This window comes from Urocitellus parryii, chromosome 3 (genome assembly GCF_045843805.1).
Source record: "Urocitellus parryii isolate mUroPar1 chromosome 3, mUroPar1.hap1, whole genome shotgun sequence".
NCBI lineage: Eukaryota > Metazoa > Chordata > Mammalia > Rodentia > Sciuridae > Urocitellus > Urocitellus parryii.
In genome coordinates, this window is record NC_135533.1 from 25,013,035 (window position 1) to 25,030,311 (window position 17,277).

Sequence of the window (17,277 nt, forward strand, 5' to 3'; positions counted from 1 at the left end):
TAAACAAAGACTTTTCTTCTCCTTTTTAAAAATTTATTTTGTACCAGGGGATTTTAGCACTTAGCCAGAGTTGCCCTTTTTGTTGCATTTTTTTTGTCCGAGATCATTAGATAACACTTTGAAGATGAGAAATCAATGATACTTTTCTTGAGATAGGTCTTGAGAGCTCTCATTTTGCAATGGTTTTAAAATTTCTTACCCAAGGCAACGGAACTCCTGGGTGACAGTTTTGTTAGACCACGTATTCTCTTGGCACTGCCTCATCTCTCTAGCCTTTACCTTTAGTGGGTCAGTTTCTCTTCAGATTTTTTTTTTTCCAGTTCACCTTTAAAATAGGCTTGTTGGAGAGAGATTCCCTTCATATCCTCCACTAGTAAGATTAGGTGTTGGGGCCAGGCTGCTACAGGAATTTTTGCTATTCCTGGTCATAGTGCAAACTTTTCTCTAAGAAGTTTCTCTTTCCTTGGATTAAACAGCAAGATGCTGTAGAGGGAGCTGCCATTTGATAGAACCTGATCCTGAAGGTTTCCTTAAATTCTTTAGTGGTTTTATAATGCATTTAGAATATCCAGTCAGGGGGAAGTCTATCCGGGCTCCCAGCTGTGGATCCTCATCAGGCAAAAGGGAAGTCATGGTTATGACCCACTTGGTGCTATTAATCTAGTTTAGACTGGAGAGTAGGGAAGGATCATCAGAATCTGAGCGCGAGCAGGCTTTGGCCAAAGGCTCAGGGAAATCGTAGGTCAGTTATGAGAGAAGATACTAGTCCCACTGTGCTGGGTCAACCAGTACCTCCTGTCTGAACTAGAGAGAGTCTGAGGGACTTTCTGATTTTTAATCTTAACCATTTAGGATTTAGTGGTTGGTTCTACTTTTGATCCATGTTATAGGTTTTTTAAAAGGAAACTTGTTTTTAGCCAGACTTGCTCTGATGGTCCCTGGGATCGCATTCATTTCCCCATGAATTTTAAGTGTTTTGTTCAGAGGAAAGAAACGGAATTATTCAGCATAATGGTAAATTTGAAAATGCATATGTTAAAAAAAAATCCCAGCATTCTCATTCAATGCTGCCTAAAGTTTTTTTTTAATATTCATTTTTTAGTTGTTGTTGGACACAATACCTTTATTGTATTTATTTATATGTGGTGCCACAACCCCAGGCCCTCCCTAAAGTTTTTCTAGAATACCCATGGAAGTATTCATAACTAATACTAAGCTGCAATTCATGCCAAATTCACCTTGAAAAAAACTCCTAATCTTTGGAGGGAACAAAAGGCTGGAAAGAAAATATTCAATTCAATAATTACAAATTTTCAAAACTCCAATTTATAAAGACTACATTACTTCAACATACATTTATTTAACAAATACTACACACCATTGAAAGTAGCCTATTGCTCCTTTGAAGCTTCTTTCCTCCTTCCTTTTCCCTCTTTCCTCCTCCATTGTCCTCTCTCTCTTTCTTTCTTAATTTTCCTTCTCTTACTCCTCCTTCCTCTTCCTCCTCAGTTGGTCTTATTAAAGTTATGCAGGGTGTGGGAGAGGGATTTAAGGGGCCCATTCTACTCCCTCTTATGTAATTCAGACTCTCCTGAGTTGGGAGATGAAGCCTAAATCAATTTCCTTACTCATGCAGGAATTTTTTTTCTTTAATATTTTTTTAGTTGCAGTTGAACTCAATACCTTTATTTTGTTTGTTTATTTTTATGTGGTGCTGAGGATGGAGCCCAGCACCTCGAACATATGTGCTAGGTGAGCGCTCTACCGCTGAGTCACAACCCCAGCCCCAGGAGTTTTTGATTCTCTAAAAATCACACTAAATTTGTATAAAATGAGCAATAGAATGGTATGTAGTATTTGTTAAATGTATGATGTATGAATGAAAAGTCTTTGTAAACTGGAGTTTGGAAAGATTTAATTATTGAGTTGGATATTTTTGGTATCAGTTTTGCTGCAGAGTGAATAATTTTCAAGGTGACTTTGGTATACCCTGCAGCTTATCAGAGTTAGGAATACTTTGATGTGTGTTCCAGAAAATCTTTAGGTATTGTTTAATGAGAACACTGGGTAATTTTTAAAACAAATGCATTTTCATAGTTACCATTATGGTGAACACTTTGGCTATTGTTTCTTAGGAAAAGTTTTTATTGACTTTAATAGAAATGTAAATATTATTAAAGATGATGAAAATTTGACTCAGGACTAAAAAATTATTCATACTTTTATGATCCTGTATGGATGGTTAATGTGTAATTAGGACATTGCTTTCTAAGTTATTTCCTCATAAAAGTGCCTTTTAAGTTGGACAGATACTGAGTAGAGTGGGTAGGTAGAGGAAATTCATGTTTATTGTCACCAAAGATGGAACCATTTCTGAATGAGTAGGTAACTAGAGGTAAGGCTATTTTAAAATCACAGTGTACATTTTTGTTGACTCTCAGGATGCCTTAAGGTAAAGGGGGGAGGATACTAATGTTGAAATACTAAGAATTCTTATTTGATGTAATTTCTGAGATAAGTTGAGCACAGTGTTCTTATAGTTCTTAATGATCTTGCATAGACAATGTTCTCATGGGTAATGAAGAAAAGCACCATTAATTTGTAATTTAAACCAGTTTAATTTGAAATCACTGATGATGAGTTGTTTAAATGTTCTGATTGTGAAATCTTGGAGTTTACAGTTGTAGAGTATTTAGGTAAAAGTATTTTAATTTAGTTGCACAGAAAAACATTGAATGTAGTTATGGACCCTCATCTTCATTTTTATTTCTTCCCATCATTGAGTGCAGACAGCCTTATATGCAACAAATAGTCAACAAACAAATGTTGGCTGAATGGGATAGTTTATGCCATGCCATGTAGAGGGCCTTGTTCCATTTTTGTGCTCTCATATGCCTGAAGTTATATTAGACTTTCCCTGGTTAGTTATTTCTTCACGTTGTTCTTCATCTCTTTATTCCTCACCTCTCAATAAGGCTCTGTCACTCTTGTGTAGTCCTTTTCCATTTGTCATTTTCCTGTGACCATAACTTCTTATTTCCTCTGACCTTTGGTTTATTTTGTATTTTTCCCCCACTCTATTTCTGTCAAGTTTCTCTTAGCAACTGAAGTAAAAACAAGTCTCCAGAAGGTTATTTACATTCAGTGTTGGGAACCACCCCTGTTGCACAATGCTGGACTTAACTTATTTTGGAATTTGGAAAATGTGTTATAGTTCAACAAGCTTTCCATTTTACTACTTACCTTTAAATCATATTTTGTGTGTTTTTTTTCTTTTTCTTTGATTCCCCTTGCCCCTCATTTATTCTCTCCGTTGGGTATGGATTGAAGTGTCCATTCTGTGCTTCACTGATGAAATAATCTCCTAATTTTTTTTAAAATTTTTAAATATTTATTTATTTAGTTTTCGGCGGACACAACATCTTTGTTGGTATGTGGTGCTGAAGATCAAACCCGGGCTGCACACATGCCAGGCGAGCGCGCTACAGCTTGAGCCACATCCCCAGCCCTCCTTTCTAATTTTTTAAAAAATTCTCATTGCTGCTAATCCCCTGGGTTTAAGTTTTGAATTATTTTGAGTTATGTACCTAGTCTACCCTCCTCACTTGGTGAGCATGACACTTCTCAGAGGCTTCAATGGTGATCCATTGCTAAAGGATAGTGATCCATTGCCACACTGGTACAGGGTGCATATCTAGGATAAAGGAATGACAGGCATTTTTACACGTATACTAAAAGTAGAACTTGTATCATAGGCTTGGCATAAAATTGTGTATGCTTATGTGTGTGTTAGGGGAGGGGGCTAGGGCACTTACAACATGGGTGTTACTAGATTGTGACCTTATAACATAGACTGCAATCTTGGCATGTGTTTGGTCATTCATATTCACCATTGTTTATTCATTGCTTAGTATTGTGCCTGACCTACAGATATTAAATATTTATGGTCTGTTTTATTTCAATTTTCTGTCTCAAAGATGCAGAAGAAAGTTTTCTGTAATCATTTATGTTAGTGATTTTATTTACTTTGGAGGTATTTCCCATAGTTATAATACCTCTTTCCAAATGGAATATTCAAATCTTTTGTTGGGATGGGGTGAAGAGAAGCATGGTGCTGCTTCCACCTGTGCCTAATCTCAGAGCTCTTTCTTCTTCTTTCCCTCACATATTCCTGTTGGTCCAGCAGAGATGCTGAGTCTGTAGTATGCCCAGATTCTGTGGGGATCCTTGGATAATGAGTGTCTGCACTGATGTAGCTGTCCCTCTTCTTAGAATCTGAGGCAGGGTTTATTAGGAAATGCAGGGCCGTGGTGATAAGAGGAGAGAGACTGCCAGAGAAAGTGGCAGGAACTTGGACCATGATTGGCATACTGACATTCCACCACCTAACACTGCCTTGCTGTCTCCCAGCAACTTTAATCACTGTGACAAAATCATCTGTGTCAGTTTATAGCCCCGTCTCTCCTAACAAAAATAAATCCTAGATGTTTAACCTTTGTGTGTGATTTTATTCACCAGGCTTTGTCATTTGCTGCCTGGAGCTGCATTTTCTTTAAGACAATGATGTGTGTCTACTGAGAGAGTGACATATAGTGTTCCTGATGGACCTGAATTCATATGACATAGTCAGCCAATGATTTCCCTTAATATTTATTTCTTATTTTTTAAACTGTGATATTAAACTAAGAACAACATCTTCTTTTATTTCTAAGCCTCATATAACTCTTGCCTAATATTTGTTTTAAGTTTTTCTAATTTTTATCTTTCTTTTATGGACTAACAAGTTAATGTAAAATATTTTTATTATTTATATGAATTAATTGAGTCAATTATAATGCTATTTTATAGTTTTATAATATAAAAATACTATATAATAAAATATTTATATTAGTTAGATATTTGTTAATTATAAATTTTCCTTATAATATTAATTGATGGTATAAGCTAATATAAAACATTTTCTATTTTAAAATATTTCTTGGGAGGTTACCCATATGGAATTCTGGGAAATCTCTATGTTTATAAAAGATCTGTACATGCTGACTTAAATCTGAATAAAACACCTGTAAAGAATAGTCCTTTTGGGGCTGGATCGTGGCTCAGTGGTAGAGCGCTCAACTAGCATGTGTGTAGGCCCTGGGTTCAATCCTCAACACCACATATAAATGAAAGTATTGTGTGCAACTACAACTAAAAATAAATAAATATTAAAAAAATAGTCCTTTTAGTATAAGTAGTTTTAACCACAGTATAAATAAGGATCTATTTTAAGGACTTGTTCTAGGGAAGAGGCCCCACTTCAAAAGTTGAACATCATGAAGTTGTCTGACAGCAAAGAACTCTGAAACTGTTTTCATGACTTCAGCTGACTTAGTGTAATCTCAGGAATAAAAAATTCATGTTTAACTTATGTGTATTTAAAAATAGCTTTATTGAGATATAATTTGCATACCATAGAATTTTTCCATTTTAAAATATCCACAATTCAAAGATTTTTGTTGTATTCAGAGATTGTGTAACAATCACTACAATTTCAAAGCATTTTTATTACCTTAGAAAGAAATCCCATACCAACCTCCCCTGTAAATAGCACCTGTAGGCAAACACTAATCTACTTTTTGTCTCCATAGATTTGCCTGTCTTAGACATTTTATGTAAGTGGAATCATGCACTCTCTGGTCTTTTGTAACTGGCTTCTTTCACTTAGCATAATACTTTCAAATTTCATCTATATTGTAGCTTGCATCAGTACTTCAGTCCTTTCAATTACTGAATAATATCCCATTATTTATTCATTCATCTTGATGGACATCTGGGTTCTTTCCATTCTTTGACCATCATGAATGACACAGTTATAAACATTTCTGTAAAAGTTTTGTGTGGATGTGGGGACAGACGGAGAGACACACACACATACACACACACCCAAAATCAAAATATGTGTCATGAAACAGATCTTACCCGTATTATATGCAGTAGAATACTTTTCATTCTACTCCATTCTGTTTCATTTTCTAAAAATATCCTGATCATGGTACATTAAAGTGATTTCAGAAGCTCTTCTGTGAAAACCAAGATTGCCTTGTATTTGAAATGTACTTATGCAAACAATAATGATTTTCTGTTGTTTTTAAAATAATAGTTTATTGATATATAATTTGCATACATAAAATTCATCCTTCTAACTATGCAATCCAGTGTTTTTTAATACAGCTTTAATAAAACTTACAGTTATTCACAATGCATTGTTTTTTTTTCCTTTCTGTTTGGCTTCCTCTTTTTTTAAAAAATATATTTTTTAGTTGGAGATGCACACAATACCTTTATTTATTTGTTTATTTTTATGTGGTGCTGGGGATTGAACCCAGTGCCTCACACTCTATGACTCTGACTAACCCACAACCCCATATAAACTAGTTGTGCTCTTAAATCCATTTATTCAGCTTCTTTATTTTATTTCTATGTGGTGCTGAGGATCCAACCCAGGGCCTTGCACATGCTAGGTGAGTGCTCTACCGCTGAGCCACAACTATAGACCCACCAGCCACAACCACAGACGGCCTTATTCGGCTTTTTATTAACATGACTCTCTGTCTCGTGTTGGGTTAGCCTTCAGCTCCATGGAAGAACTTCCCTTTTCTTGTAGTGGATTTTCATATTTAATAAATATTTCAACACTTAATCAATCAACCATGTGTTCCTGAGTTTCCAACAGTTTTCAACAAACATTCTTTCCAAAATCTGTTATTCCAAAGTTAGTTGTTTGTATAATTTCTCCTTCTCAAGAAATAATTAGGTTAGAAGAAGTCCGTATGCTTTTATTTTTAGCATCATATGTTCATAGCAGAAAGTGTTCAAGAAGAAAAAAGCTCAAGTGCAGATAGTCTGAGAGTATTGTTGCTGATTCTGGTGGTAGTGATGGTGGTGGTGGTAGTGATGGTGGTGGTGGTGGTGGTGTGTGGAGGATTCATGGGACATCTCTTCTTCTTTGGGCCATTGGGTCAGTTTTAGTCCCAACTTGATGAGAAAAACAGCAATACTTTCCTGTGCACCTTTGGCCCTTTGTACAGTTGCGTATTTCAGTTATGTTCAAGCTATTAATCATGCCTTTTTATAGCTTCTGTTCTCTGCAGTGTGTTTTCACTAGAACTAGAGATTTTTGAATTCTCTTTTCGTTGTCCAATTTGAATAATGAAGGAACTGAGGGGATTGGCAAATATTTAATAGACCTTGATTCTTGTTCCTTTTCTTATAAAGTCTAAAACTTGCCAGTTCTGTAATTAAAAATTTTCTATTTTTTTTTAAATTTCAGGTTAAGACTCAAAAACTGTTTTGGTCAATCTGATGCAGTGTGTGTGTGTGTGTGTGTGTGTGTGTGTGTGTAAGGGAGGATAATTATTTCCTATAATTTGCTTTAGTTCATTCCACAAATATTTGTTGAGGGCCTACTACGTGACAGGCATTGTCCTTAGTCCTTGGGATACATCAGTGAATTAAAAAAAAAAAAACCCTTTATTTATTCTGCGGCCCATATTCTAGCAGATAAACAGAAACATATTAAATGATGAATTATACAGAGTGTTAGCAGGTATTAAGGACTAAGAAAAAGAAAAAAAATACAGCATGGTAATGAGGATTAGGAGTGTAGGGAAGTATGAGGGCAAAGATTGTACATTTTTTTCCCCCAATGCTGGGGCTTGAACCCAAGGTCTTATGCATGCTAGGCAAGCACTCTACCAGTACACTACATCTCAGGACTTGGGTTGTTATTTTTAATAGGGTAGTTCTTTAGGCCAGAGAAGATCACAAGGAGGTAGGGAATGAGCCCTGTGGGTATCTGAGGAAGAGCATTCCAGGGAGAGAGAAAAACCAGTTTGATGGCCCCAGGGCCAGAGTGTGTCAAGAATTAAAAACAATTTGACTACTCCAAAGAAAATTAATGATAAAGGTCTCATTGGAAACTGTACTTGTGGGGAAACATTGGAATCATCCATACCTGTGGCAGTATTTTTGGTTTCTTCCTGTAATTTCAAAATATTGGCTTATTTCACCAAGGAAGACCATACAGATTTTCACTGTGGTGTCTGCATTTTAATTCATATTCCTTCTCTTTCCACAGTCTCACAATGCAATTCATTTGCGTTTTTCTTTGCAAGACAGTATTACTTTTGTATTTTTAGCACATACATGGTTATAGATTACTCTTTTTGTGTGGTTGGTGGGTATTTTTAGTACCAACCTTCCATAAAGCAGCAGATACTTTCTGCTATGCCTCAGAGATGAGCTGCATACCTCCAAACCATCTCTGAACATATCCTGTTTCGCAAATGGAGCAAATAGCCCTAAATTACATTAAGACAGGGTTTTGTTAGCTAAGAGGAAAAATAAGATGATGCAGCATTGGAACAGAATACAAATGGATGTCGAGAAACTGTTTCAAGAACCTTATAAAGTAGGCTCAACAATCTTTGTTCAAAATACTTTTGAGTTAGATGTTTGTTTCCTCATAAGTAGGAGGAAGAATGAATCTCATAACTCTTTGAAGCTCCCTAAAGCTCAGAGTTCCATCCTTTTCCCTCTGTACTGTGGATAACACATATTTCAAGGTATGTGACCAAATGACTACCAAACTCACTAAAAAATGTTGGCTGAATAAGATTAACACAGGAATGAATGCAGGTCAGAAGTTTCTAAGGAGAATAAGTAGATTCTTATAAGCATATACCTGTAAGGGTCGAATTCTAAATGACAACGGTAGTGCATACAACTGCTGGGGAAGTAACTAATCAAGAGTCCAATAAAATAGTTTAACTGTAGGAAAGCAACCTTTATATATAGTCCTGAGAAATATTTCCCATTTTTAGCTAAGTACTGTTTGCAGGTTAACTATTCTCATATTGTTGTTAGATAATGCCGCAGTCCGGCTGCAGCAAAATAACCAGGGGGTGAAGAATAACTTGCGTACGTTGATACAGCAGGAATAGGAGCCGTTTATTGTAGGACAACAGAGCTATTTATACATTTTGCACAGCTTATCTTAATTAGCATAAACTAGATACATCAGTCAACCAATAAGGAATCTCCACACTTAATGGCTCACTTTTGTTACTTCTCAAACCACTCCCTCTGGCATTTTGCCAGGCACCATCCAAACTTGTTTACGAACTCCAATATTCCTCTGGCAAAATACCAGGTGTTATTTTTGACTTATTTACGGACCTTAACAAGATAACAGTTGTTGGAGATATTTTGAATTTATAAGTGACCACATACTTTGTGTCACAGAAGGTGCCAATTATTGGGAAGACAGTCATACTTGGCACTGGGTTGAGTGTAGAAAGTGATATAGCTGAAGGGCATGAAACTCAATAGGGAGGGATAGAGGAATTGTCACCTGAAGGTGACCAAGGAAGCAAGAGCAATTCTGACTCCTGATTACAACAAGAAATTCTGTTCCACAGGCTTTGACTTCTGAAGGGTAACATCCCTAACAACTCCGGAGCTAGACCATTCTATGTACTTTACATCTATTCAATCTGCATAGAAATCCTCAGAGGTTGGTACTCTTGTTGCTATTTAATGAATACAGAAACCGAGGCACAGAGAGCTAAATAACTTGCGCAAGATTATTTAGCTCAGCAAGGAATAGAGCTAGGATTTAAACAAGGAATCTGGCTAGAGAATGTAACATTTTAACTACTGGGCTCTCCAGCTTTTCTTTTTCTTTTTCTTTTTTTTAATATTTTTTTATTGGTTGTTCAAAACATTACAAAGCTCATGACATATCATTTTTCATACATTTGACTCAATTGGGTTATGAACTCCCATTTTTACCCCAAATACAAATTGCAGAATCACATCGGTTACACACTCACATTTTTACATAATGGCATATTAGTGACTGTTGTGTTCTGCTACCTTTCCTATCCCCTACTATCCCCCCTCCCCTCCCCACCCATCATCCCTCTCTACCTCATCTGCTGTTGTTCAATTCTCTCCAGCTTTTCTTAAGTTATCATTACAGTTTAAAACAGAGGGAAATCCTTTTGAACAAAACACTTGAGCAATGGACTAGCTTTGTACAACAATAGCAGGTCTTTCCAGACAGAATAAATCTGTGGGTAGGATCTTATCTTCTTTGGAGTCTACTTTGGCTCTCCTGGAGTCCTGTACATACAGCAGGGGTTCAGGCTTGGTGGGGAGAGGTGTAGAGCCCTCTGGGGAGGCCAGAGAAGGACAAAGAGGACAGCTTGGTGGCAGTTTGCTGAGGATGCTGGTCTGGGGAACATTTGAGTCAGAAGTCCTTGCCAGGAGGCAGCTTCCCAAAAACCCAGTGGGGGTGGTTCAGAGAGCCGACCTCCACACTTTTGAGAAGTGAATAGATACTCTCGGTGGGGGGAGTGTTAAAATAAATGAAAAGTGACCTCCATGAGGTTTTATTCATTTGCCTCAAAGCAACAACTAGTTTAAAAAAAATCATAAAACACAGAAAGAAAACTGTGCTTGGCTTTTTTTCCTTTTTAAGGAAATCAAGATGTCTTATAAGAATCCTTTCTTTAACTCAGCATGTCAAAAACACGGAGGACTCATTAAACTGCCCTCGTTTGCCCGCAGGAGAGGCAAGAACTAGAGAGTTTAGTTTATTCATCTTTGTTTTAAAACACATCAAGAGCACAGAGACCTGGGCCACATATAGGACAGACAGAAAACAGTTGTGGGTGCCTGTGTGCATGCAGTTTTGTGAAGACTGAGTGAAAAGCAGAGGAAGAGAAGGAGACGCTGATCTCCCTTGTGTCTTCAGAATGCAACCATTCTCCCCTAAAGACTAATGACTCCTTAGGATTTTATTTATCTATTCTTTCTATTTTTGGTACAGTAGGGGGATCAAATCTTGTCAGCCTTTGACAGAAAATATTTTCTATTTAAAGAGTTGAGTTCACCACTGGGCACAGTGGCACATTCCTGTAATCCCAATGGATTGGGAGGCTGAGGCAGTAGGATCTCAAGTTCAAAGCCAGCCTCAGCAAAAGTGAGGCACAAAGCAACTCAGCGAGATCCTGTCTCTAAATAAAATAAGAAAAAGGTTGGGGATGTGGCTCAGTGATCCAATACCCCTGGGTTCAATCCCTGGTACCCCCTGCTCCCCTCCCCCCCAAAAAAAAAGACTTCATGCTGGTGAAGAAAACAATGATGAGTGTTTAGTCAGCTTTTTTGCTACTGTGATTGAAAGACCCGGCCAGAACAACTGTAGAGGAGGAAAAATTTATTTAGGGCTCACAGTTTCAGAGGTCTCAGTCTGTAAGTGGCTGGCTCCGTTTCTTAGGACTCAACATGAGGCAGAATATCTTGGTGGAAGAGTGTGGCAAAGGGAAGCAGCTCACATGATGGTCAGGCAACAAAGAGAGAGACTTTACTTGCTATATACCAAATGCCCGCAGTGTCCTACCTACTCCACCCATCCCCTACCAGCCTTCAGTTACTACTCAGTTAATCCTTATTAGGGGATTAATTCACTGATTGGGTTAAGGCTATCACAACTCAATCTCTGAACCTTCTTGCATTGTCTCACACATGAGCACTGGGGGGACACCTCGCAGCCAAACCATAACAATGAGAATAATCATTTGATTTCCTTTTTGTATTCAAATATGAGGTTGTAACGCTAAATAGAAATCTCTAAGAGTATGGGATTTTCTCACTTGTCTGAAGTATTTCAGAGCTAAGTGTAAGTCTGCATCTGATTCTGATTTTATATCACTGGTTATAATTAGCATGTCTTAGGTCTAAAGATCAGTGAGGATCTCTATTCTACCGCCTTCATTTAGAGCATCAGTTCTATTTCTGGCTGTTCAGAGTTGGACTCATTTGACTACAAAATTTGCTTGTTTCAAATAGTAATATTCTTCCTGGTTGTAGTTAACTATAAGCTTTTACTGCCATAATGTATGCACCTGTGCACACACAAGCATTATTGGTTGTACAATGGATAAGGTAAACTGATTTCTAGAGTTTTTCTGTGTCTCATAATAGCATCTCTTACTTTCAGAGATGATTAAGAATGAGAGTATCCACATACCAGTAAATAAATAAAATTTAAAACTTCATCAACAACGAATAAAAATGTTTAAAAAAAGAATGAGAGTATTTTAAAAAAACATTTCACTTTTCTATTGTTTAGTGCTAAGATTTAATTACAACTCCATATAACTATATATGACATGAATATTTTATGATGGGATAATAGGGATCTAGCTTCATTGAATAATGGAAGTATAACTAAAATTACTATTTAGAATCTCCATTATCTTTATCAAACAGAATAACTTCCTTATTTTGATACTTCTTAAGAGTTTTTCCTTGTAAAATTTTTGAAAATTATTCGTATTGATTCTATTTAGATTAATATGCTTTTGAAGGTAGAATCCCAGAAAAACACTATGTACCAAGTACATGTAAAAGAATTTTCTTATTTGGTGTTTGTTTTCTCTCCACCATGCATCATGGCCAAAATTCTTTCAAGTTTTTTTTTTTTTTTTTTTTTTTTTTTTGTAATATAAGGGCAAGGAGTTACACTTAAAAGCACTTAGAGATGCCAGCTAGTAATATGTGGCCACCCATTAATTAAAAACTGGGGGTGCTGATTAATATCATACTTCATTTTAATAGCTTCTAGCTATGTCCTAACCTGTGGGTGCATTAAAAAAAGCTCCTTTGTTTAAGACAAGGTTTTCTCAGAGCTGGCTGGTAATCTGATCTCCCTCTCCCCAATCTCTTCCTCCCACCCCTCTTCTTGTGACTATCCTTTACATTAGAGACCAATCGCTTTTTTTTTCTTAAGCCGAGGTTTTCCTCTTAGAATATTTTACTTTTTCCTGATGGTGTTCTTGGAAAACTTTTGACATGTTAGTCAAGAAACAATGTGGTCCTTTTAAAGTTTATTGTATGTATATGTATAAGCAAAAAGTTCTAGAATTAGGGAGTTCTAGTTCTAGGAGAGAAAATGTGAATTTTGTAACCTAATGTGAATTTTGTTTCCCAAAGAAAATGCTATGGAATCCGTACAAGCCTGCTGTTCATCATGGCATTTTGTTCAGTGGTATTTCTGATTTTTCTTTCTGTACATGCTTGGCGTTGACCCTTTAGTGGAAGTGAGCCTTCACTCTCAGACACCTCTGATATCTGTAAGCAAGATGAAATCAAGTAAGCAAAGAAAGATCCATTGACATAACAGGACTGGGTGAAGTAAGTCTTGATGTGAACAACTCACCATTCTTAATTTTATTCTTTGGACTTGGCCTATTTCTGATGTTGCCTCCAGGACAGATTGTGACCCAGCTGGCAGAGACAATTCTGATTCCCAAGTCTGCTTTTAAAATTGTATGATTTAGTGCTAAGCTGAATAGTTATTCATTGGAGAGTATGGTAGTTTAACTACTCATCTTCTCTCCTCTACTTTTTTTTTTTTTAACCTGTCTTTACTTAGCTTTTTGTACTTCTATATTATTCTCTGCAACAAGCTTTTTTTATGCTCTTTTCACTGTAAACAAAAGTTTAAAAGTATTTTTCTCACAGCATTGTATAATTATGACTATTTTCAGTTCACATATGGGGACAAGATGAAGCATAGAAAGTTTTCATAACTCCACTCAAATCAAATATTAAGTCAATAGCAGGGCTGGAAAGAGCTCTCAGTGTGTTTCTCCCAGGCCTTTGCTGTACTAAGGAAGGGTATCAGTTTCCCAGGGCTGATTCATCTGAGAGATTTGTGTGTGTGTGCTGATTTCGTTGCATCCAAGTATTGGGGTTCTTTATACTCAGATTTAATTACAGCTCAACACAACTACATATTTCACTGTTCTCAAGCCACTAAGTATCTTAAAGGTCTGCTTTGACTTTCAGGATTATGTGAGTAAGCATTTTTTGTTCAGGCCTTAAATTGAAGCCCTAGTAATGGGCAGTTAATGGCCAAGATGATAGAGAGACTGATTTATCAGAAGATAGCTGAAGCATAAATAGGTAATGAGGCTGCCTGACTTCCTGAATGGAGATGAGAAAATAGGTGCTAGTGTCAGCGTTGGCATTCTCTCTCCACTTCTGGCTCATTGGAGCAGGGGCCACTGGGAAGAAGGGGCATTGGCAGCCAGGAAATCACAGAATCTTGGGCTTTTAGTGCCCTCAGAACTGGAAATTTGGCAAAGCAAATTCAGGGAATGTCTCTTAAGTACTCATCTTGTTCAAGGAAAGCCACTTTTTTATATATAGTATGTGTGGCTTTACGTAGGTATATCCTGGGTACTAAGATCTATACAACATAATCTTTGTTTTGGGGCAGTATGTCCCCAAACAAAGGCAATATATTTTTGTTTATATCAATTATAAGGTTTTTTTGGGGGTTTTTTTGTTTGTTTTTTGCATTAACTAAAGTCAATAGCAAGAACTGAAACTTGGAGGATAAGTTGGAGAATGAGTTCTACTAGGTGAGAATTCCATGAGAATTGGTCCTACTTGAGACTAACATGGATAGCTCTTTAGAAAATACCATGGGAATTCCAATTTCTCTCTCTCTCTCTCTTCTCTCTCTCTCTCTCTCTCTCTCTCTCTCTCTCTCTCTCTCTCAAAAAGTACATTGTGTGTCACTCTGGGAGACACTATGCTAAGGTATTTATAGAGATGTTTGAAAACCTATTGGTCCTCAGTTTATCTGGGAAAGTCATCATAGTAAATTATTTTTTCTTCCTTTTGGCTTTCTCTCACTACCTTACCCCCCACACCTTTTAAAAATAATTTTTTAGTTGTAAATGGATACAGTACTTTTATTTTTTAAATTTTTATGTGGTGCTGGGGATTAGCGCCTCTTGTATGCTAGGCAAGCGCTCTACTACTGAGCCAAAACACTGGCCCTCCCTCTCCCCTTTAACAAACAAACAAAAAAGAAGAAGAAAAAAGAAAAAAATAGACTTTTTCTGTTTTGGTGAACTCAACAACAAATTTAGGTAGTAAATTAAAAAAAAAAAAAAAAAAAAAAAACCAAGATGCAGAGGATCAGACAAACCTGTGAGAAATATGAGGATTTCAGTAAGTAGATCAACAGTTTTCAAAGTTAAATACATTTGGTCATAAACATCGAAGAAGAGGTCAGAAACTATTGTTTACTGAATATATACCATTGCAAAGACCATTATATCCATTTTCTATTTCTTTTAGGATAAAGAGTACATTTCTTAGGTTGTTTTGGCATGGGGGCTTTTCAATTCATAACCACACCCTAGAATCTCATGTGTGGCTTTTTAAAAGACATTGATGCCTGGGATCCACTCCAGATCCACCAAATTAATCAGAATCTGTAAACTGTAGGTCACTGCATTAGTACATTAAAAACAAAAATATTATAAGCAAGTCCAACATGCAGCCAGGATTGAGAACGGTTGGTTCAGAAGTTCTTTAATGTCTATAGTTCTAGTTTGATCATCACAATAGATGCCTCATTTTTGCTCCCCTCAAAAATTTAGCATTTTTATAGTTTCCTGACTGGGCTACTGTTGCAATGGGCAAAAGTTGCGACTTATGCATTTGAGGGGGAGAAATAAAGAATGTTCATGCACTTTTGCCTTTTTAGTGCTTATTCACTCAAATCACTCAATACAATTTCACTTAATAGGTTCTTTTTTTTAAAGAGAGAGAGAGATAGAATTTTTAATATTTATTTTTAAATTTTTGGTGGACACAACATCTTAATTTTATTTTTATGTGATGCTGAGGATCGAACCCAGCATGCCAGGTAAGCGCGCTACCACTTGAACCACATCCCCAGCCCACTCGATAGGTTCTTAATCAAGAAAATGACAATCCTTAATGCTAGGCACTGCAATGGATGTAATCAATTCACAGCAAACAACTCTAGATTAATTCTAAGCACTGCAAACACAATGACATTGACAGACATTGCCTCTGTGTGCTAAGCTCAAGTGTCAGATCAAAAGTCTCAAGCCTTAGGCTCTAAGTCCAGCAGATGAACATTCGATCAGACTCTGGTGATCAGGTCAGGAACCAGGTCAGGTTTCTCCTGGGGTAGAGCTGACAGCCAGCTGGTTGAAGAGAGGGTTGTAGGGAGAAGTTGTGGCTCTCACCAGGGTCAACATGTGGCTGTAGAGTTTGAGAGCAAGAAGCAGATGTAAGAAGATGCAGAGGATCAGGTAAATGATGAGAAGAGTTGGGAAGTCAGTCCAGGTCCTCATCAGGCTCTCCAGCATGAGGGCATCAGTGTCGGCTGGCTGTTCATTTGCTCCCTCATTTATACTAAATTTTGGGGCTTCTGACCACCCTTTTGATCCCTATCAGCTGCCATTGGGTTTCTCAGTGATGTCATTTGCCCTGGGGTTAAAGCATCTGGTTGGTGGTCCCCACCTTGATTTTTTCACCTTTCTCCCTTACTGGGGTGAGGACAACATGCCAGAGACTTCAGGATGGGAAGAAGTGACTTATTTATGCCTGAGGGCTATACTGGAGGGCTCTGTTAGTTGTGCCTGGTGAGACTGCAGGTTTCAAACTGGAGTTTAAAATGGAGTTGCTTAAGCTAAAGCCTAAGGCCTCAGGCCCTCCTTATAGCTAAATTGTTCCTTTTACCTGGAGTGCTTATCTCTGTAGTTAGTCTGAAGGGACCAACTCTTCCTTCTCTAACCCTACAGTTGGGCTGCTGTTGTATTTTGCACCTACATACCTATATTGCACTTATACATATTTTGTAATAATGTGTTAATAGCTTCCCTTTTTAACTATGTGAGTGTCCTGGGTGCGGAGACCTTGTATAACTGTTCCTCTATCCCTGGGGCATGGGCAGATCTCTACAAAGGCAGAATGGACTTATTTGTAACTTATTTGTTACAACAAATCTACAAAGTGTATCTTTATTTTAGCTCTTCAGAGATGAGGACCTTCAGTGCAAAACATCAAACATCTAGCCCCAGACAATTCTACTTGTAAATGGAAAATCCAGAATTCAAACCCAATTTAGCTCTTTGAAGTTCATTCTTAAAGACTATGGTTTTGTTTTGTTTCTTTTTGTTTTAAATACCCCGCTGCCAGGAGCTTTTCTGGTTTTTGTAATAGTAATGCAGATGGTTGAATTTTGAAGAACAGTTGAGCTAAAGATAATGTGTAAATTAGATGCAATATATGGTAGAGATTATGAAAACTATAGGGTTGATTGAATTGACCAGATTTAGAGGAAAAAAATGAAAAGGTATTTAACACAGTTATAGATACAGAAATGTGGATAAA

General features: G+C 37.1%; 1 protein-coding gene across 6 annotated transcripts in view; it reads left to right on the forward strand.

Moving 5' to 3' along the window:
* Positions 1-17,277, forward strand: part of Adam22 (ADAM metallopeptidase domain 22) — a 222,529-nt gene that overhangs the window by 8,912 nt on the left and 196,340 nt on the right. Inside the window, exon 3 of one of the 6 annotated variants that reach the window (XM_077796695.1) lies at positions 12,399-12,452. The exons of the other annotated variants lie outside the window; for them this stretch is intronic. Within the exon in view, the coding sequence (XP_077652821.1) occupies positions 12,399-12,452 (54 nt within the window). The remainder of the gene's footprint in view (positions 1-12,398; positions 12,453-17,277) is intronic. 6 annotated transcript variants of the gene reach the window in all.